This window comes from Pelophylax lessonae, assembly GCF_965119305.1.
Source record: "Pelophylax lessonae genome assembly, chromosome: 5".
Classification (NCBI taxonomy): domain Eukaryota; kingdom Metazoa; phylum Chordata; class Amphibia; order Anura; family Ranidae; genus Pelophylax; species Pelophylax lessonae.
Window position 1 is genome coordinate 316,374,649 of NC_138772.1, and position 24,097 is coordinate 316,398,745.

The 24,097-nt window shown below is 41.9% G+C and overlaps 1 protein-coding gene across 1 annotated transcript in view; it reads left to right on the top strand.

Moving 5' to 3' along the window:
• Positions 1–11,864: 11,864 nt before the first annotated feature.
• The window catches only part of LOC309556025 (leukocyte elastase inhibitor-like), a 44,403-nt gene continuing 32,170 nt past the window's right edge, over positions 11,865–24,097 (top strand). The window contains exon 1 of the mRNA XM_082258292.1: positions 11,865–12,040. Coding sequence (XP_082114418.1) covers positions 11,873–12,040 — 168 coding nt within the window. The 5' untranslated portion in view covers positions 11,865–11,872. The remainder of the gene's footprint in view (positions 12,041–24,097) is intronic.

A 24,097-nucleotide genomic window follows, 5' to 3' on the forward strand; every position in this document is an offset into this window, starting at 1 on the left:
GGGAGTCCAGGCGCCTTCTTAAGGCGGTCGTCCCTAGGTGAGTGTTGGGCATTGACTGCAAAGGCTGCAGATGGCAACAGTATTGTCAGCAGCGGACACATTAAAAAAAGCCCACACTGCGGAGCCATGTTCCAGCGTCCTGGGAGCGCCAGATGTGACTGTACATGGTTGATGGCTCGCTCCTGATACATTAGCAGTCTGCTGATTTGTCCCTCCTGTGCAATGTAAGTTCTGCCTGCTTCTCCTCCCTATCTGGTCCATCTCTCCTTCTGAACTCCCCTCCTCTTCCTCTCTTGTGGACGCCCACGTGACGTTCATAGACACGTCATCATCGACTTCACCTTCCCCACCACTAACATTCGAGATCTCGGAGTAGGCAGCAACAGCGGGGACCAACCTCCTTTGGCTGATCTAGGTACTGTCGTCAGACTGCTGGGTGGCGGCTGTTGCTACCTCCTCTTCCTGATCCGATGCCAGGAATGGTTGCGCTTCGAAAATGTCTTGTGATGGATCGGAAAATAATTCCAGTGACTCAAGCGGAGGGTATATGGTGGTGGTGGTGTTGATGGTGGTGTCTTTGGGGGTGCACACAGCAGAGAGTGAAGAGGGTGCAGATAGAGAGGATGAGGAGGGTGCAGAAGAGGAAGTCTGAGTGAGCCACTCAACCAAGTCTGGTGCGTCCTTTGATGTAATCAAATGCACCTTCTGAAACTTCACACTTTGGCTCCAGCCTACTGCTCCTGCCCTACCCCTACCACCCCTGCGTAAGGGCCTGCCTCTTCCTCTGCCTGTCATTTTTTAAATGACCCTGTGACAAAAGTCTCTAGAGAAGCACAGTATATGTGGATGAAGGTATATAACACCCCGCTTCAATCTGTGGTTTTGGGGGGCCTCTGGTTTATCACACCAGTTATACAAAAAATTGGCCAGTAAGTTTGGCACTGTGTGTAGCAGAGTTAACTCAGCAAAAGAGGCAATATTTTTGCAGGACACAAGTACACTGTTATAAAAGTATACTGTTATATAACACCCCGCTTCAATCTGTGGTATTGGGGGGGGGGGCACTGGTTTATCACACCAGTTATACAAAAAATTGGCCAGTAAGTTTGGCACTGTGTGTAGCAGAGTTAACGCAGCAAAAGAGGCAATATTTTTGCAGGACACAAATACACTTATAAAAGTATATTGTTAGATTACACCCCGATTCAATCTGTGGTATTGGGGGGCCACTGGTTTATCACAGCAGTTATACAAAAAATTGGCCAATAAGTTTGGCACTGTGTGTAGTAGAGTTAACGCAGCAAAAGAGGCAATATTTTTTGCAGGACACAAATACACTGTTATAAAAGTATACTGTTAGATAACACCCCGCTTCAATCTGTGGTATTGGGGGGCCACTGGTTTATCACACCAGTTATACAAAAAATTGGCCAGTAAGTTTGGCACTGTGTGTAGCAGAGTTAACGGAGCAAAAGAGGCAATATTTTTGCAGGACACAAATACACTGTTTATGAAAGTATACTGTTAGATAACACCCCGCTTCAATCTGTGGTATTGGGGGGCCACTGGTTTATCACACCAGTTATACAAAAAATTGGCCAGTAAGTTTGGCACTGTGTGTAGCAGAGTTAACGCAGCAAAGAGGCAATATTTTTGCAGGACACCAATACACTGTTATGAAAGTATACTGTTAGATAACACCTCACTTCAATCTGTTTTTTAGGGGGGTCACTGGTCTATCACACCAGTTATAATACTTTTTTAAAAGTGCTTTTGTCACTCTTTGTAGTTGTAGTATTGCTGCAGAAACGCTCACCACACCAGTCACAATGTTGCACAGTGCACAATACAAATCCACTATAATAAGCTTTCTATATTAGAAAGTATATTATAAGTGTATTACACCCCTATATAGTGCACACCAAAGAATAGTATACCTATACCAAATACCAGTCCTTGAAATTACTTTTGTAGACCTATAACAGAGCGATCTGTGTCACTGACAATCTTTCCCTGCTCCCCACAACAAACCTCTCCCTACAGTGACAAAAGAGACAATATAGATAGTACACCTATACCAAATACCAGTCCTTGAAAGGAATTTTGTGGACCTATAACTGAGCAATCTGTGTCACTGACAATCTGTCCCTGCTCCCCACAGCAAACCTCTCCCTACACTGACAAAAGAGACAATATAGATAGTACACCTATACCAAATACCAGTCCTTGAAAGGACTTTTGTGGACCTATAACCGAGCAGTCTGTGTCACTGACAATCTGTCCCTGCTGCACACAGCAAACCTCTCCCTACACTGACAAAAATCAGAATGTAAAATGGCAGCCAGCTCTGTGTCTCAATTGGCTGTCCTGTTCCACCTGATGGATGAGTCATGGGTCAAAGTTCTGCCCAATGTAAACGAATATGGCCGCCGCGAACAACGCCATATGTTCGCAAGATTGGTGAACTGCAAACGAGCAAAGTTCGCCGCGAACCGACAGCTGGGCGAACCGCAAGGCCATCTCTATTTACAAGTAAAAATCTGTATTTTTGTCAATTACTTAGAACCTCCCAAACATTTTATAATGTTGTAGCAGAGGTCCTAGAGAATAAAATGGTGGGTTTGCTAATTTTTATGTTACATGATATTTGCGCAGCAGTTTTTCTAACCCAAATACTTTTTTTTTTATCGTTTTTCTAACGCATAAATACATTTGAATACATTTTAATGTGCACGGAGACAGTATAATACACCAATATTTGGTAAAATATAAAACATAGTGTTGCGCCGGGTAAATAGATACCAAACATATCACGCTTTAAAATTGCGCACACATGTGAAATGGCGCCAAACTTTGGGATTTAAAGCTCTCCATAGGCAGCACTTTATAAGCCTTTATTGGTTACCAGTTTAGAGTTACACAAGAGGTTTGGTGCTAAAATTATTGCTCTCTCTCTGACATTTGCAGTGGTGCCTCACATGTGTGGCGCGATCGCCGTTTACGTATGTGTATACGACCAATGCGCGTGTGCGCCTTTGCATGAGAGCACGGGGGGACAGGGGCACTTTACATTTTTGATTTATTTATTGGTGGGACACTAGTACACTAACAACATTTGTTTTTATTTCCTTGCTCTCTATACTTCTTTTAAATCAGTGACTTAGAATGAATTAAAGCCAGAGGGTCAAGCTAGGCACCTTACAATTTCAGAAGGTGGTCAGAAATTGCAGCTAACATGTTTCTTCAAAGAACAGTTTATTTAAAACGTTTAACTGTCATTAAAAGTTGTATCATGCAGAAAACATTTGTTCCTATATTAAACATTTATAGCCTGGAAACTTTCCATTACTGCAACACTAAACTGAGGACAATGAAAGAAAAACCTTGTCTGGACAGATGAGATACCACCTATAGGGAATACAGTTTCCTAATTATTCCTTCATAATTTCTGATATTTTACATAAAGCTTTAGGTTGGGTGGTGACAATTAAATAAATTACTTCTCGTATGAAGTATTATTTTGCCAACCTACTGCTTTAAACACAATGTACAAAAAGAACAAGCAATGATGTCTTGTGTAGTGCACATATTCTGAGTAGGCATCACTTAAGTTTGTCATGAATGTAGCTTAAAGAATGTATATTCCCTTCAAATTGCTTCGGTAATTCCTCCACCATCAGCCCCTACTGGTTTTCAAATGCTTTAATTAAATTCATAACTCAGAAGGCTTTGCTGAATGAACTTGTTAGGGAAAGTCAGTCGCAAATCATTATAGAAGCTGGAAGGGCAGGCTATATCCAGTTTCCACCAGATCTACAGAAACTAGAGCTGTTTCAAGCAGGTTCTTCATCAATTGGAACCTGGGAGATTCAGCTAGATGTCTATCAGGGAAGGCGTTATGTTGAAACTTTGCCTGAACAGCCTGTTAAGGCTAAACAGTAAGTGCCACCAGTGTCTGGTTCTTAATTCATACACCCAACCTTTTGGATTTTTGATGGATAATCCTGGAATTGGGCCATGATGGCATTGCACGATTATGTGCCTGCTTCTGCTCCTAAAGCTGGCAATGAAACTTTGAGGAGAGAGCAGTCATTTTCATTCAAGTCAACACACCCCAGGAAATTTAAAGTAAAATTTGTGTTTATCTAATGTTCTCTGGGGCAAACTGGGCAGCAGTATAATGAGAAAGGATGGAATGTACTCAAAGGAAACAATACAGCCGGGTACCAACAATTGTAAAGTCATTTAGTCATTCGAAAAATCTCATAGAGTGCACTCTCTCATGTAAGGAAAATCCTAGGAAAGCACAGTCTTATACACTTGCTCTGCAGTGAGGTTGGCTCACAATTGTCATCAAATGTGTGTAATGAATGCTTTATGACTATATTGCTATCCTTGCCTACGTCTTGTCATACTTTCACTTCCCTATGCTGCATCTCCCTGTGCCAGTTCCCACCTTTTGTCTGGCTGATGTTGTCTAAATCCTTGCCTACTGGAATACCTGTGCCTGTGTGTCCCAGATTGTGTCCTTAAAGTGTTACTATACCCAAAATCCTGTATTCATCTGGTCTCCCACAGTACACAGAACATGGAAATTTAATTATGTTAGTAAATTAAAACTGCTAACTACCTTTTCCCATTAGCAGTTAGAGCAGTCTTGTGACTTCTATCAGTGTCTGGTTAAAGCTTGTAGGAGGAGTTTTCATTCTCCCCTGACTGTCCTATGAGGTTGCAGGACCCTTGACCCTCTGTCTAGACAGTGCTGATTGGCCCTGTGCTGATCACATGCACCCTCCAAGGAAAAAACAAAACTCTCTAGCAATACACACCAAACTGAGCACGTGCAGCTTCCCCCAAGGCTCTGTTCTATCAGAGAGTGGAAGAAGGAGAAGAAGTGGAGGATCAGAGAAGACAGGATCAAACAGCCGTTTTACACAGAAGAGGATTAACCCCTTTGGTTGGCTCCAAAGCGAGTATAACAAGCATATACAGACTGATTTTACTGTTGTGGGTTTAGTAACACTTTAATGTCTCTTAGTTAATGTGCCTATCTCAATGTACATTTTGTTTTCATATTTCCCTACTGCCCCTGCATGCCTTACATGTGCATCTCTGTCTTTGTGTAAATGTAGCGTATTTACGTACATGAACACATTTATATCTACCTACATTTTAAAGGAAGTTAATTTCCCTCTAATGTTTGTACCTATAGGTAAGCCTATAATAAGGCTTACCTATAGGTACTGTAAATATCTCCTAATCATGCACCGTTTAGGAGATATTTATTGTATACTGCAACAATGACGTCATTGACACCTGCACTCTGAAGGAACAGCCGCCCGTGCCATTTCTTCAGAGCCCTGTGCCATGACCGGTGGCTCCCGTGCGCACAGCTGGAAGAAAGGAGAAGATAGATGCGACCTCCAGCGGGGATGACGAGGGCTTCGTTTGCAAGCAAGTTTGACATAATGTGCTAGTATGTGATGCATTCTAGCACATTATGCCTTTACTTTGCAGGAAAAGAAAGAGGACAAAACCTTCCCAGAGTTTACTTTCTCTTTAAGCTCAACAATACTCTTGTTTTTATAGAGTGCATGTTGTTTTATTAAGACAATGCAAAGAATGATCATGCCACTTTATTGAAATAAAAGTAATCTGTAACGGATCAACCGGCGCCCCGACCTGGTACCTCCGTTGACGGATGCTCCTAGTGCTTCCCGAGGGCTCCAAGCACTCCACCAGACACTGTAACCACTTCAGACCCCACGAACTGCCGCAGCTTGGTTAGGGTCTCGCTGTCTCCTACCTACCTTGGACCTATGACAAGGCTCGAGGTTCCAGTGGGTGAACCTCTCTTTCCCCAGAGAGTGCAGCATGAACAGGAACAAGCTCTTACAAGAGCTTAGTGATGATTCAAGGGAGTATGAAGGACATAGCAATCCCTTGTAGCATATTCCCCCAATGAGATGCAGGACTCTAAATTGAGGGTGAAGTATAACTCAACTTTATTGAACAAGAAACAGACTTTTATACAGTTTTCCCCCCACAAGGTTACCACCCAGGTGGACCTTGTTGAAAACAGGCCCTGACATTCACAATCCAATGAAAACAGAGTTTTACACTCCCATACAGTGTACACAAAGATATACACTGTGGGCAATCCCCTCTCCCCCTTAGCAGCCAATCCACATACACATATACATGCCATAATAAGCTTATCTTAAGGCAGACAGAACAATGTGAGGTCATTAACATTTTACAATGAGACAGGCACAATCCACATTCTCTCCCAATACACAAACAATAGGGAACTCTGCCAATGACAGTCTGTGTATCTGTGTTGAAATTAGAAAAAAAGGAATTCTGAATAGCTGAGGGAATTTATGCAAAGCAGATTTGCACTGTAAATTTCCTGTTCTATAATTAGTTATCTGCAATGTAATCAAACATGTCACTGTTGTACATGTTCTGGAAAAAGAAGTGTTATTATTTAGCACTTTGTTAAATTGTCAGACCTGATGTCATACTTTCATTAGGAACTAAGTGTACTAAAATATAAGACATATGATTTATATTGCCTTATGCAATAGCAGAATATTGCTAAACCATTCAGTGCACCTGGGTCAAAAGGAGTGGTCAAATGCTTTAAATGTGAGCTAAGCAACAGCATCTTCTAGACTTAACATATCAACTCATAAAGAAACAGCCTGTAAGTATAACAATTGCTTATAGATTTTAGAGTATGCTGAACATCTGTTGGATGAAAACCTGAGAAGGTTTCCCAGAGCTGCTAATTGATACTAAATGTTACAAATTGATGTGCTTACTTCATTTAGATATTGCTGCCAACATTTGATATTGCCCCGCATGTTACTGCATATGTTGCAATGATAACAAAGAAAAAAAAATGTCAAAATGCTTTCTTAAGATCATTTACATCTTTGATGTAGTTTCAGCTATTACAAGCAGTTTTTTTTGACATGTGCCTTTTCCAACCATGCGTGTATCATGTCGGTACTCTCTGATTATATCCTGTAGTATATCCACAGTCTTTGTTGTTTATATTATGTGACCCTTTGGTGATGTCAGAGGCCTTGCTTGAGGTCCCCTATATCTAGCTAGTTGACCATCACTGATTTAGACCATGCAGTTTATTTGGGGGCTACAATTTAAACCTGTATATAATATTTGAATTGCAATGCCTTGTAGTATCAGTTAATAAAAAAAAGCATGACCCTACTTTACAGAAGAACATTGAGGACTATTTCGCGACCAGCAATTGCTGACACAATGAAGACTTTGGACATATTTATATAATGTACAACATAGCATATAGTATGCAAGGGTCAGGACTATAAAATAGTGTATAAATCACAGAAATCAGGACTGTTCAAAGTACAATATAGAGTAGAGTGGTCAGAACTATGTAACATAAAACACAGAGTATAATATGCAGCAGTCAGGATTAGTTAAGGAAAAACAGTGTACAGAGCGCAGGGGTCAGAACTTTGTAGCATATAGAGTGCAGCCATCAGGACTAAGTAAACTACAAAATAACCACGCAGTGCTATTTGCACAACACAGTAATAAAAAGTAGGTGCCCCCATTCCCTATGTTGGCAGGTAGAAGTGTCCTCTTAGCGGCTGTTGCTGCTCAGTGGGGATGAGGTTTGGGTTTGGCACTATCGTGGATTTGCAGCAAGTCCTGTGTGTTCAAAGTTTGCGGACCCAGCAAAATAAAACAGGGATTTGCCATAGTAACCATATAGCATTACCTTGCCACAAAAAACGGACGACAGATCTTTCGATAATCTGATCGTGTGTACGAGGCTTTAGGCTTCAAAAACAGATCAAACCCTTGAAATGCATGGCCTAGTACTTAATCGGGACACAGCCGGTACCCCTTTTTGGCCAGAGGTGCCATCAGGAGACAGAAATCGCTGCTTCCCCTGAGATCTTTGGAGTAGGTCCTGCCAGAAGAACTGACAGCTGTCAATGACTGTACTCAAACTCCACCACTGGCCACAACATGGAGTCTACTACTGCCTGTCTTCTTCTGGCTTGAGATGTCTTTTACCTTTGTAAAAGACTATGAGTTGCCAATTGGCTTTTATATCTAATAAATTTGACATTTTTATTTCATGAGATCCTGCACTGCTCTGTCTTTTCATGATACAGAATTTAACTGTTCTACCACCTCAATACAACTTATCTCTCCTTCTTAAGATCTACCATTCCCTGTGATTATGATACAGTATGTTGCAGTAGATCTGATTCGTTGTAGCCACATTGAGATTCTGTGACTTTACTGAATATGCAGCAAAAGAACTGTTCTCTGCTCCTGATGGTATTATAATTATCACAAAATGTTATGTTATATATATATATATATATATTCAGTTATTTTTAACCATTAAAAGGTATAAATAAACATGAGATATCTTTAAAAAGGGAGATCATTGTCTGTGGTTGGTTATCTTAAGAAAACCAAATATAATATATATAAACCAAAACTGTAATATATGGCAGCAATCCTTAGATGTGATGGCTGCACTCTTTCTTTTGTTTCCCTATGTTTTCACCTGATGATCTGGCCAGTAACAACACCTCCTGTATTAGAGTGGCCCCAACACTGGATAAATGAGCACAGAAGCACATTTGGACAACAGCCTTGTCAGTTTAGGGGGAGGGAGTGTTACAGTAAACAGTGTTTTTCCTTTTAGGATAAAGGTTTTAAATAAATCGAATCATTGTAGGCTCCCCTGCCAGTGTTAAATTGTTTGCCTCATCCCTGTAACTGATACATCAGCAAGACAGCTTGTTCAGCTTGCCAGGATTACCAGATGAAAATAAAAGAAAGAAAACCTAAACAAACAGAGCTTTCTTTTGGTGGTATTTGATCACCTGTGTGATTTTTTGATCATGCGCTATAAACAAAAAAAGAGCGTCAATTTTGCAAAAATAACAATATTTTTCACATTTTTTTATATGAAATTCCCCCCCAAAAAAATGTAAAAATCTAAATTTTTTAACATTTTCGGCCAATTTGTTTTATGCAACATATGTTTGGTAAAAAAAAAATCGCAAAAAGCGTATTTTTATTGGTTTGCGCAAAAGTTATCGCGTTTACTAACAAAGGGAAAGATTTTTGTCATTTTTGTTGTTTTTTTTTTAACGCGTAATGGCAGTGATCTACGATTTTTTTTGCGGTACTGCGACATTGCGGCGGACAGATCGGACCCTTAACTGACATTTTTGACACTTTTGGGGTTACCAGTGACATTTCTACAGTAATCAGTGCTATACATATGCACTGTTACTGTAAAAATACACTGGTAGTGAAGGGGTTAACTTTATTGGAGAGGGAGGGGCTGTGTGTGTGTCCCTAGGGGCGTGATTCTTACTGTGATTGGCTGTGGCTTGAGCTGTAGGAACACTGATCAACGGTCCTACATTGTAGAACCGTTTGATCAGTGTTTCCACACTGGGGAGAATGACAGGTGGCTTGTTTACATAAGCCACCTGACTTTCTCCCTCTCCCCCCACGATCGCCGAGTGACCGGCGGACATCGGGTCCGCCGGTCACACGCGCGGGGGGGGGGGGTCCGTGACCGTGCGGGAGCGCGCCTGTGAGGGGCTGACTGCCGCAGTAAATATACTGTGAGCAGTCGGCAAGCGGTTAAAGGAATACCATACCTGATATATAACAAATTAATGTTAAACATCATATTCCCTTTGTATATTATTTTATTATAACTAAAAGTTTATCCCAGAACTGCAACTGTGTCTGTCTGTCTGTCTGTCTGTCTGTCTGTCTGTCTGTCTATCTATCTATCTATCTATCTATCTATCTATCTATCTATCTATCTATCTATCTATCTATCTATCTATCTATCTATTTATCTATCGGATTTATCTATGTTCTTTTCTACTAACCTTAGCCGGCATATTTTTTCCATTCCACATGTCCATACCTTCAGAGCTCTGGAAGTAACTCACTCGCACGTAAGTATAGTGAATGGGTTACTTCTTTTTTATTTTCATTCTTTGTGTCTTATATAGGATATTCAAAAAACAGGATATATTACCAGTCTATACACTTCAGAAAAAAAACAATTAAAAATATACCTTCACATACAGGAAATAGGTGTGTAGATAACAGGAAAACAAACATCTCAAAAATAGCAAAAATACTATATGGCTAACAAACATTCCCACGACTTCAGAAACATGGGATGAAATTTACAGCAAGAATATCTCAGATACAGAGACTTTCAATACAACAAGTTTAAAGTAGAACTCCAATCATTCAAATAAGCACGACTATAACATTTAAAGAAAACACATTCCTATCAGATAACAGCCATAAACCCAATTTTTTTTTTGGGTTTCAGTTGATTAGCCGCTTTTAGAAGCAGAGGAAGGGATCATTCCTCCCCTCCCTTCCACTCACTGGTGCTTCTCGGGCTTACAGTTCTTACCAGCGAGCCCAGGAAACGATCTGACAGTTCGCAAGGCTGGCCATAGAGGTGAAGATTGTCTCTGATCACCTCTATGATCTAGGAGTACCGAAGCGACACTTCTGGTCTAGGGCAGAAGTAAACAATTTTATTTTATTTTTTTAAAATATCAATGTTGTATTTTTTTTAATCTCTTGCTTTCAAAAGTAGAGGAGAGATTTGGGGCCTTTTAGACCCCAGATCTTTCCATAAAGAGGACCTGTCATGCCTTATTTTTATTACAAGGGATGATTACATTCCTTGTAATAGGAATAAAAGTGATTTTTTTTTCAAAAATTAATGAAAGTGCAAAATAAATAAATAAATAAATAAATAAATAAGAAAAAAAAAAAAAATGAAAATGCCCCTATCCTTTTGTTCTTGCATGCAGAAGCGAATGCATTTGTAGGTCATGCATGCATATGTAAATGGTTTTTCGTACCACACATTTTAGGTATCCCAATGAATGTTATAGGGAGAGCAACAATTCCTGGGTTAGACCTCCTCTGTAACTCTAAATAGGTAACCTGTAAAAAATGTTAAAATGTCGCCTATGGAGATTTTTAAAAATCACAGTTTGTTGCCATTCCACGAGTATGCGCAATTTGAAAGCGTGACATGTTAGGTATCTGTTTACTTGGTGTAACATAACTTTTAAAATTTTTCCAAAAATTGGGTTATATAAATAATGTTTTTTGCCATTAAAATTCATGAAGTGTATTTTTTCCAAAAAAATTGTGTTTAAAAAACCGCTGCTCAAATACCGTGTGACATAAAAATTGTAACAATCACCACTTTATTCTCCAGGGTCTCTGCTAAAAAAATATATAATGTTTGGGGGTTTCTAAGTAGTTTTCCCATCAAAAAACACAGATTTTTACTTGTAAACAAAAAGTGCCAGAATAGGCCTGGTCCATAAAGTGGGAATAAACTCCTTCAGGTAAGCTTATAATAGTGCTTACCTGTAGGTTCTCTAAATATCTCATAAACATGCACCACTTAAGAGATATTACATGTAGAGCATGACGTCACCGGCACATGCGCACTAGGTTCTCAATGGACGGAATGCCATCCAGTGGGAGAGCTGTGCCATGTCCGTGACTCTTTTGCGCATGCATGGAAGTGACGTCATTGCAGCTCGGCCATTCAGGTGGCCGGAGCCGGCAACCTGAAAGGAAGACGGAAGGAAGAAAGATGGATTGCTGCTGGAGGGATCTGTTTCACTAGTGCATACTAGCACATTATGACTTCACCATTGTAGGGGGACCAATTCTTTTTTATTTTCAAATGTGGTTTATTACAACTTTAAAGAAAAATCTTTTTTAATAGTTTTTTTTTTCTTTGACAGATTTATTCACCAAAAAAAAGAAAATTATGTCCACTCTTGAGGCCGTTACTACAGCAAACAACCTGTTCACTGTGGACCTTGCCAGACAAATGAATGGTGACCAGAATGTGGTAGTGTCACCTCTGAGCACAATCATCGCACTTTTATTGATCTGTCTTGGAGCTGATAATACAACTAAAAACCAAATGAAAGAGGTAAGACCATGCGAGTTATTCAGTAAAAGTATACAAGGAACAAATTTAGGAACCCAACCAGTTAATCAAAAATCCAGTCAAAGTAAAAGGAAATCTTAATGCATTAAAATGCTTGCCATTTGGTGATCTGGTTCATTTTGTAGACAATTTGAGCTCCAAGAATGTAACCTTATTTCAGAAAGAAGTAACATAAGTCTGCGTTTTATTACACTTAATTTCTTCCTGTTGCCGCCTCCCTCCTCTTTAAGAGGTTCTAAATGCCAGGAGGTGGAGCTGAACATTCCAATGATGTGACCGCTATGATTGGCAATTACAGCGATCACATGATTGGAAAGCTCCCAATTACAAGTATGCATCGGGAGCTTTCAGTTACCCACCGGTTACTGTGTTGGGTGCGCGCAGGGCTCAGCACAGTAACAAGTTTACATAGAGCCACATGTATGCGGCCTCTCTGTTTTAAAGCCCACCTTCCAGGTGGCCACATATAGGTGAACTGGTTTAATTAGGGGTACTATGAGACCTGAAAACTATTTCAAGAGTCCTCTAGGGTTAAAAGGTTGAGAAAGGCTGGTGTAGATTGTAACCATGTATGGACAATATGTTTTTTTATCAGTCATGGCTACAAATGTCAATGATACACTGTGGTGCTAACGTCGCTGTATGTACAGTAAATGTCCAGTAAATGCACAATTACCGCTTCACCGTTGCACAGCTGATGCCTCTGAAGTCCTCAGGGATAAAAATATTACAAAGTGCTGCTGTTACCCACAAATTAATCTAACTGACCTACCACAGTGCATAGTACTAGATTAAGTCTTTAGTCGTGAAAATGTAGAACCTTCCTCTATTTACAAAGTACAATAAAATAGAGGAGATATAAAATATTATGAGAAAAATGCTTAGTTTTATGGTAAACCCAGGGCTTTTTTTCTCAGAAAAAAGGTGCAGGAACTCAACCACTACCCTGTGTTTACAAGTCATAGCAGTGAGCAAGGAACAGAGGGTCTGAGCCAAAGGTGGTGGAACTGAGTTCCTCCAAGTTTCAGCTGAAAAAAAGCCCTGGGTAAACCTCTTTCTGTACTGAAACCTCTGTAAACTCTCTGTACTGATTTTATGAGGTTTGTCATTCCTTCAAAGTATGCTTCATTGCTTGACTGTTTCTGGCTCAAGAACTCACTAGGAACAAGCATGCAGATTAAACAGAGTGAAATCACAATTTCTAATCTGAATACTTGTTAGAGGGTCATGGAAATCATGTAATCCTTTGACTTGTCAATAATGACACCCTCCATTTGTCCTTTAGCACAGGTTGCTAAAAATCATTTTGGTCAAGTAAGATACTTACTGGAAATGTAGACTTTATGTTTTGATCTTATAATACTCTAAGTCCCAGCTTTGCTGAGATATAATAAACATACCAACAGGACATGCACAATTCCATCTTTAACTAGATTTTAGAATTCACAACTTTTATTCTTCCATAGATCACACCATAAATAGTTTTTACTTTTTGGTGTTCAAATGTTGAAAATATCATATGTTTAAAGTCCATCCCCAGAATAAATGTAACCCCCCCCCCCCTCACTCCCCTCTCAGCGATTACTAAGTTTTGAAAATAGAAATGTTCTGAATACCCATTTTTACTCACCTTAAACCATGGTCATGTGTTCATTCAGCACCAGGTTCTTCTTCTCCAAGTTTACTTCCTGGATGGGTCCTTCTTTTGAGAGGCCCAGGCTTAATCACACAGCTGACAGGTAAGTAAAGGGAGTTATGGGAATAGGGTTACAGGGGCTTGTGCCTGAATCTGAGTATGGGAGGTTAGTGAGCACTCTGCTTCACAGTTTTCACAGGAGGGTATCCTCTGCGGATGCATTTTTCCATTCTATGAAAACAAACAGGGAGGCAAGAGTACCTAGTGCATTACCAAAGATATTTATTAGAGTGAATGAAAACAGGTAAAAATGGATACTCACAAGAGTGAAACTATTAGAAAGCCCATAGACCACAAGATGCCATACAGTACAGGATATGCATACTCTAATTACATCCCACTGTGGTGCCAAGCTGACACGTTTTGGTGGCACACTCCCTTCTTTAGTCTAGCTCTGAGGTAGATGCCCAGGGCTCTTTTTCTCAATAAATGCTCTGAAGACAGGCAAAAAATTCGGATCACTCTTGAGACTCAGTAATCAGTCTACGGGTATACTCTTGATGCTTTAATGAGAGCTCAAACTTGGATAGGTAGTGGAATGTTGGAGGATACTCCAGTAACCCTTCGTAGCGTTTTGAGGACACTAAACTTTCTCCTTAGGAACTGTGCACAAGTCAATGATGGACTAAGCTTTGTAGTAGCAACCAGAGGAGATTATTCTTCCTCTTGAAAATCCAAGCAAACTCCTTTCACTAAGAATTAAATATACTCAGTTCTTCTTCAGGATGCCAGACACAATTTCCCATTTAAACCCGGTGACTCTAGCATAAGAGGTATGGCAACAACACACTGTCTCGAGGATCTCTGATACCAGTCTGTACTAACTAAAATACTTGAATTATTACTGGTTGCCTCCTTCCAATATCTTGCAGCTACTTTCAACCTGTGTTTCCAGACTAAATCCTCAGACGACAGCCCCTCAGTCAGCTTAAGCAAACTCTCAGCAAAATAGGCCTCTAGCCAGCTCCATTAGGGCTCTATAACCCACAGGAACATGGAAGAATTGCCTAGGGGGCTAACAGCCCCTCTAAGCTGTGATCTCCTCAGGAAAAAAAGACTCCTCAGTTCTAAGTCCCACGGTATTTATACAGACTACCATTCACCATCTGGACACGTTTTCCCAGGGGTTGGCCAGGGCTGTATACATATTCAGCTGCTGGTAATACTCTCCCTGCCCAATATCTTTTAGAACATTTCTGGAAAATCTTAGGGAAGCAGTTAATCCTGCAACCACTGAAACACAGAACAGAACTGACCAATCAAACACAGCTACACTGATTACAGTGGGCCAGAACGAAATTAGCCTAACGATGAAATTCAGCTTCATATAGTAAGCCAGAACTAAATTTACCTAACCAAACACCTGTCTAGGAGGGAGCTACACAGATTTGGACTGAACCCAAGCTCATTCCTAGTTATAGTTTGTTTATGATGTCTCAATCCTGTTTGGCAGATTTGACAAGATGGAGATTGTGACATCATCACCACACCTCTCCACCTCCTCTATTTAGAGAAAAACTTGTGTTTATTGAAAACAGGCATTCAGTGAATGGTAATGGTCCAGAACGAATGACCCTCTGTGGTCAGTATGAGGTTAAAAATAACAGCAAAAATTTTAGTAGCACCAATAACTAAAGTGATTATTAGCTTCCATAGCAGTCTATGGGGTATGAAATATGCATACTTGCATTGGTCCAAGCTGGACCAATGTAACTATGTAATTAAGATCATACCTGGAGTTCAGCTATAAGTTGGCTTTCGAGGAGTGGAGACCTTGTCTAGGAGGATCTTAGTACTGAATAACAGACCATACTGGTCATGAAAACCTTGATTATATTGCCCACTAGATTTACCTGGAACAACCAATTCTTTACCCACCTCAGGTGTATCATTCCCTATAAACCTGGCTCTAAAGGAAGAGGACACTCCCCTGTGTAGTTTTAAAGGTTCCAACTTGACAGTGTATTACATGTCAAATATTATTCTAAAGGTTTATGAATGCCAACTAGGAAATACTGTAGAGCCAGCAGGTGACAAACACAGGTCTAAGCAGATGACAGGACACATATAACAGAGGTGGACACATTCTTTCCATAGATTTTAAAATTTCAACTAGATTAGAACAAGCTTCACCTAATATTTTTGTTATTAATTGTGATTTGAATCCATACTTACTATACCATGAATAGATGGGGCCATCTCCCTCCCCCGACACAGTTTGTCCCCAGTAGGGGTGTCTGGGGAGACGGAGGTGGCCTCCACCTCTACCTTATGTCTTATGTCAATCAATATCTATATTGTTTATAATGTTCATGTTTGGAATCATACTATTTCGACCTACGTACCTACCTATTTGTTTCCTTGCATGTAATTTACTACTGTGTAATAGACTGTGTTTACTTACCATTGTTACCTGTAAAACATTTAATAAAAACATTGAAACATAAAAAATTTCAACTAAATTGTCTTCTTGGAAATATTGTAGGGAAATAGTATTAAAAATTATATAAATGTGCTTAGTATCTAAATATGTGTGTATGTGTGTGTCTATATCAGGGTTTCTCAACCGGGGACAGGAAAGAGTTCCCAGGGGTGCCACGGCAAAATGACACAAAGTCCTGTACGGACCAGCCATGAAAGGGTTACTGTGTTAAGTTCTGTGTACAGAGAGGAGGGAGAGCACATCCCGTTCCTCCTCCGGGCTCTCTCCACCTCTATGCTGTTATCTGTACTTTTGCCAGCAAAAGTGAAAGCTGTCTAAGCAGCCCGCCCATGTCCTACCAGCCAAGGACCTCATCGGTTGCTAAGGGCAGGTCAGGTACAGCTTTCAGTTTTGCGACAAAAGTACAGATAATTATCACAGAGGTGGAGAGAGCCCAAAGTAGAAACAGGATACGCTCTCCTTTCTCTCTGTATGCAGAACTTAACACAGTATGGCTTCATGTACACTGGCAGCTTCTAAACTTGAGTTTGGGTGTGTTTCTTTGCCAAAGCTCCTATACTCAACTCTATAAAAGCCTATGTGTCCATGTACAGATAGGCCTTTAGGATCATTTAGGAACTGCTGCGGTTAGGGGAGGCTCAACCTCTCTCAACCTCCCTCTCCTAAAATATTTTGACCGCTGGCTGCAAAACACAGCAAAACCATGGCGCGGTTTTGCAGCTTTTTGCGTTTTCCTGTGGCCAACGGTCATACTAGGCTATGTGTAAATGAAGCCTAAGGCTGAGTTCATACATGTCCGGTGAGAATTGTATGTCAATTTTTGCTGTGAATAAAAAAAGCATTTGTTCAGAGGTTCAGGTGCATTTTTGATACAGCTTTGATGCAAATTTGCAAGGCTCAGGACAGGATTTTTGTCACATTTGTGTTTTCAGTGCTGGCCCATACATAGTAGATAAAGGGTTTCAACTCCTGTAGTAGGAGGACAACCCATGCTGAAATCATGAACAGAATCCTGAACTGAATCCTGAGCTGAATCCAGAACACAACAAAACACATGTTCAAGACTGGTGAGTATCCTTGCGACTGGTGAGTATCCTTGCGACTGGTGAAGTAGCTTGCGACTGGTGAGTATCTTTGCGACTGGTGAGTATCTTGCGACTGGTGAGTATCTTGCGACTGGTGAGGATCCTTGCGACTGGTGAGGATCCTTGCGACTGGTGAGTATCTAGTGACTGGTGAGGGTATTAGCGACTGGTGGGTACCCCAGGTTTTGTACCAGGGAAGTTAGAGGTAGTGTAGGTAAGGAAGAGCAGGTCGTTAATATTATCCCCATAGAGTAGAGGGTAATAATGTCCGACAGGATTGGGGATGCCACTCAGTGCACTTCTTGCGGCATGTATGCGTTCCTTGATGAAACAATCGAGGACGAATACTGCTGTGCAAGATGTGAGCGACTTGTTGCTCTGGAAGCCCACATCGTGGATCTAGAGAACACAGTGACAAGACTGCGTGGCATCTACAACCTGGAAAGGAGCTTGGACTTTACCCATCAGGCGCTGGCAGGGGTCAGCATAGAGGAGGAAGGAATAGAGGAGACGCAAGCAGCAGAGGTACGCAGCTGGGTGACTGTTAGGAATGTTAGGGGGAGGAGAGTCAGGGAGGCCAGTCCTGAGTTGGTACACCCTAACATGTTTGCCGAGTTGCAGGTTGAGGGGGATATCAACTCAGGGGTGGCAGAGCTGGAGCATGCGCCCTCCCCCAGCTGCCAGGGGAGGGACGGCTCCAGGAAGAAGGGGGGCCGTAACTCAGGAAAGGTTAGAAAGGTTGTGGTAGTTGGGGACTCAATTATCAAGAGGACAGAGAGGGAAATCTGTAAAAAAGATCTCGTGAACCGAACAGTTTGTTGTTTACCGGGCGCCCGAGTTCGGCACATCGCAGATCTGGCAGACAGATTGTTGGGCGGGGCTGGGGATGACCCAGCGGTCATGGTGCACGTGGGCACTAATGACAAAGTTAAAGGTAGGTGGAGGATCCTTAAGAACGATTTCAGGGACTTAGGTAATAGATTGAGGAAAAGGACCTCCAAGGTGGTTTTCTCTGAAATACTGCCTGTACCTCGAGCCACACAGGAGAGGCAGAAGGAGCTTAGGGAAGTTAACAAGTGGCTGAGGAATTGGTGTAGGAAGGAGGGGTTTGGGTTCCTGGAGAACTGGGCTGACTTCTCAGTCGGCTACCGGCTCTTTAGTAAGGATGGGCTGCACCTTAATGGGGACGGTACAGCTCTTTTGGGGAGAAAGATGGCCACCGAGTTGGAGGGGCTTTTAAACTAGGAGACGGGGGGGAGGGCTCAGAAATAGAATCAGTCAGGAGGGAGCAGAGGACTGAAGGCAGTTGTAGGGTCAATAGCGACAGTAGGTCAACAACATCAATTGGCGGGTCTGTGCGGGAGAACAGCAGACCAAACAGAAATAAACAAAACCGCCAATCACGTTTAACTTCCGTAAAACTAAGAGGGGTATATGCTAATGCCAGGAGCCTAGCTAATAAGATGGATGAGTTGGACATGTTAGTACATGAGGAGGACATAGACCTTGTGGGAATAACGGAGACTTGGTTCGACCCCTCACATGACTGGCTGGCCAATATCCAAGGGTATTCGGTGTACCGGAAGGACAGGGTTGGTAAAAGAGGGGGAGGGGTATGTCTCTATGTCAAGAACAATATAAAGGTGCTAGAAAGGAGTGACATTACGGATGGGATGAGCATGGATTTAGAATCTGTGTGGGTTGAACTCGATAGGGAAGAAGATAAGGGAAAAGTAGTTGTGGGGGTTTGCTATAGGCCACCTAACCAAGGGGAGGAGGTAGAGCTGGAATTTTTAGCACTAATAGGTAAAGCGGCAAAACTAGGATCAGTCATCATATTGGGGGACTTCAATTATCCCGACATTGACTGGGAAGAGGGGACTGCACACTCGCATAAGGCCCGGCTATTCACGGAAACCTTACAGGATAACTACATGTCGCAGTTGGTGGATTCCCCTACTAGAGAGAATGCTATCCTGGATCTATTGATCACTAATGACCCAGACATAATCTCGGAGGTAGGAGTCCAGGACAACCTGGGCTCTAGCGATCACAGGATGATCACATTTAGTATAAATAACAATATAAAAAGGCAAGTGGGGAACATAAGAACCCTAAACTTCAGAAGGGCAGACTTTCCAAAATTGTACTCATTGATGGAAAGGGTAAACTGGGACCAAACCCTGGGATCACTGACCACAGAGGAAAAATGGGAATGCTTTAGAACAATATTAAGCAAAGGCATCTTGCAGTGCATTCCTATGGGGAATAAATTTAGAAGAGACAAAGCCAAACCTGGCTGGCTAAACCGTAGCGTTAAAAAACTTATTAGGGGAAAAAAATTGGCCTTCAAGAAATATAAATCAGAGGGCACTGTATCGGCCTTCCAGCAATACAAGGAGGAAAATAAGAAGTGTAAACACGAAATCAAGATGGCTAAAATCAACTTTGAGAGACAAATAGCGGAGGATAGTAAAAAAAACCCAAAGAAATTCTTTAAATATATCAACAGCAAAAAAACTAGGGCAGAGCATATTGCACACATAATTAGCGATGATGGGAGGATGGTTACAGAGGACACTGAAAAAGCAACCGTGCTGAATTCTTTTTTCTCGTCAGTCTTTACGCAGGAAAAGGAAGGGTACACTGACCATGACTGTATGGTTAGTAGTAATACACAGGACTTGCCACTATGGCTAACAGAGGGGGAAATCAGGGAAAGACTGGATAAACTTAACACAAACAAATCACCAGGCCCGGATGGCGTACATCCGAGAGTGCTCAAGGAACTCAGTATGGTTATATCTAGACCACTGTTCCTGATCTTTGCTGACAGTATTAGGACAGGAGATGTACCAGGGGATTGGAGGAAGGCTAACGTGATTCCGATATTCAAAAAGGGCCAGAGACATATCCCGGGAAATTATAGGCCTGTCAGTCTGACATCAATAATATGTAAACTTTTGGAGGGGATGATAAGGGACTATATCGTAGAGTATGCTAAAGATAACAACATCATCAGTAGTAACCAGCACGGGTTTACAAATGGGCGATCTTGTCAAACCAATCTCTTAGCATTCTACGAGGAAGTGAGCTGTGAGCTAGATAGGGGGAGACCAGTGGATGTGGTGTACTTGGATTTCGCTAAGGCGTTTGATACAGTTCCCCACAAGCGCTTAATTTATAAAATAAGGTCTGCAGGTATCGACAGCAGGGTTTGCTCTTGGATACGGAATTGGCTAAAAGGCCGTGTCCAAAGGGTAGTAATAAACAGCGCATACTCAGACTGGTCTGAGGTAGTAAGCGGGGTGCCCCAGGGCTCAGTCCTGGGACCAACCTTGTTCAATTTATTCATAAACAGCATTGAGGACGGGATCAGTAGTTCGTTATCAGTTTTTGCAGATGACACAAAATTGGCCAGGGCAATAACTGCACAGCATGAAGCAGATATCCTACAGAATGACCTGGACAAAATTACGGAGTGGGCAACGACATGGCAAATGAGGTTTAATGTGGAGAAGTGTAAGGTTTTGCACTTGGGGACCAAAAACATAAAAACACAATACACGTTAGGAGGGGAACCCTTGGGGGAATCAAAAATGGAGAAGGATCTGGGAGTCTTAGTTGATGATAGATTAGGCAACAGCATGCAATGCCAAGCGGCAGCTTCCAAAGCCAACAGAATATTAGCATGCATAAAGAAAGGGATGTATTCCAGAGATAAGACTATAATCCTTCCACTTTATAAAACTCTGGTCCGACCGCATCTGGAGTATTCTGTCCAGTTCTGGTCGCCAGTCCTCAGGAGGGATGTGTTGGAGCTGGAGAAAGTCCAGAGAAGGGCAACTAAACTGATTAGGGGGTTGGAGGACCTTACCTATGAAGAGCGGCTGCAATCGCTCGATTTATTTTCCCTGGAGAAAAGACGTCTGAGAGGGGACATGATAGCAATTTATAAATATCTTAATGGGGATCTCAGCTTAGAAGAAAAGCTGTTCATTCGAAGGAATTGCATGAGGACTCGAGGACATACAATGCGATTAGAGGAGAAGCGTTTTAACCTCAGGCAACGTGGGGGGTTCTTTACTGTTAGGGCTACAAGATTGTGGAATTGTCTACCACAAGAGGTGGTTTCTGCGGGTAGTATGGTGACTTTCAAAAGACTCTTAGACTTACATCTCAAGGATCAGGAGATTGAGGGCTATGTTAGATGATTACAGTCACACACACCTACACAGGTTGAACTGGATGGACTATTGTCTTTATTCAACCTCACCTACTATGTAACTATGTAACTATGTAACTATGTAAAATTCAGAAGCGTTCCCATAGAACTCAATGAGCCTGGAATTCGCACCTGAACCACACCGCAGCACTCAGAAAACACACTGGTCTCTTATTAAATGTTATTTCACATCTCATGCGAATCGGATACAGTTCAAAACGCATTCCAGTTCGCATAAATGTGAACCAAGCCTAACCCTTTTATGGTCAGACTGTACAGGCTTTTCTTCATTTTGCTGCAGCAAGGGCAAAGAGGGGGGGATCTAGGAAGGTGGTTTATGGGTAGCAAGGGGGGTTGTGTCAGGAGTGGGGATTTGTGCTAGGAGAGGACATTTTGGAGGGGGGGGGTTATTTGTGCTAGACAGGGTGTTTTTATTTTGGGGGAGTTGTGCTAGCAGGGGAGATGGGAGGATTTAAAACCTACTGACCAGTTAACTCTGCCTTACAAACTACATTTGAGGGCTTTTTCACACAAGGTGCAGTGCAGTAAAACACGTAAAGTTGCACGTTTTACCACCCCCACATACCATGCAAAACTTCAAAAATGGACTGGACAAAATTTTTGGCACCTTCTCAAAATTGTAAGAAATAATTAAATTCCAAGTTTGTGATGCTCCTGCAATTTGTATTTAAACTCACCTGCATCAATTGCCAGGTGCTGACAACATAGAAATCACACCTGCAAAAGGTTAAAATGGTGAAAAACTGACTCAACCTTTCTGTTGTGTGTCTGTGTGCGACATGGAGCATGAAGAGAAAGAGGAGCAAAGTATTGCCTGAGGATTTGAGAAACAAAATTGTGGAAAAGCATGGAAAATCTCAAGGTTACAAGTCCATCTCCAGATATCTTAATATTGCAGTGTCAACTGTGCGCAACATTGTCAAGAAGTTTACAGCCCATGGCAGTGTAGCTAATCTCCCTGGACGTGGACGAAAGAGAAAAATTGATCAAAGATTGTAACAAAGGATTGTTTAAAGAGTGGATAAAGAACCTTAATCAAATATCACACAAATTGAAGCCGACCTAAAGGCACAGGGTACAACTATGTCATCCCCCACCAAATGTCGTCATATGAATGAAAAGGAATGCTATGGTAAGAGAACCAGGAGGACCAAACTGCTAACACAGAAACATAAAAAAGGCAGATTGGAGTTTGCCAAAACTTACCTGCGGAAACCAAAATCCTTTTGAGAGAATGTGCTGTGGACAGATGAAACAAAATTACAGCTTTTTGTTAAAGCCCATCATTCTACTGTTTTCAGAAAAAGAATCGAGACCTTTAAAGAAATGAATACAGTTCCTACAGTCAAACATGGTGGAGGTTCATTGATGTTTTAGAGTTGCTTTGTTGCTTTGTTGCTTCAGGCACTGGGTGTCTTGACCCTGTGCATGGCAATAGGAAATCTGAAGACTACCAAAGCATTCTGTGGTGCGATGAAGGGCCCAGTGTCAGAAAGTTGGGTCCCCATCAGAGGTCATGGATCTTACAGCAGAACAATGACTCAAAGCTCACGTCAAAAAGCACCCAGAAATGGTTTAAAACAGAGTTCCAGACATTTTTAGTTTATTAAAAGTCAGCAGCTACAAAAAATGTAGCTGCTGACTTTTAATAAACACATACTCACTTGTTCCGCAATCCAAGGATGCGGCCACCTGAAGCCTTGGTTCTCTCTCTCTCTTCTCCCTGCGGCACCGCCATCATTAGTGTGGGCACCCAGCTGTGACAGCTTGCAGCTTCACAGCCGGCTGCGCACTGCTCATGCACCAGTCGCGCTGTGCATCCTTAGTGGCAATCTTCTGGGACCTGTGATGTGTCCCAGAAGATTGCAGAGAGGGAGGGGGAGAGGAGAATTTCCGCTCGAGCCGCCTAGGTGGCATGAGCGGAAGTGGGATTGGGTACCTGTCAAAACTAGGTACTCACTCCCCTCCAAAACAAAATGACATGCCAAATGTGGCATGTCAGGGGGTCAGGAGTCCTTAAAGTGGAAGTTCCACTTTTGGGTGGAACTCCGCTTTAAAGTGATTGTAAAGGCAGAAAGTTTTTTATCTTAATGCATTCTGTGCATTAAGATAAAAACCTCATGTGTGCAGCAGCCCCCTCAGCCCCCAAAAACTTACCAGCAATGTTGCAGGAGAAACTCGGCTGCCCGGGACTCTCCTCCTCATTGGCTGAGACAGCAGTGGAGCGCCATTGGGTCCCGTTGCTGTCAATCAAAGTCAGTGAGCCGAAGAGGAGAAAGAGGTTGAGGGGCCTAGCTGAGGCTCCATGTCTGAATGACTACAGGGAGCTGCAGTTGGCTCGGGTGCTCCCATAGCAAGCTGCTTGCTGTGGGGGCACTTTTCAGGATGTAGGGGCCAGGAGAGCCAAAGAGGGACCAGAGAAGAGGAGGATCAGGGCTGCTCTGTGCAAAATCACTTCACAGAGCAGGTAAGTATAACATGTTTGTTATTTTTAAGCAAAAAAAAAAAAAAAGCACTAGACTTTACAACTACTTTAAGACAAAGCATTGGAGAGTACTGAACTGGTGCA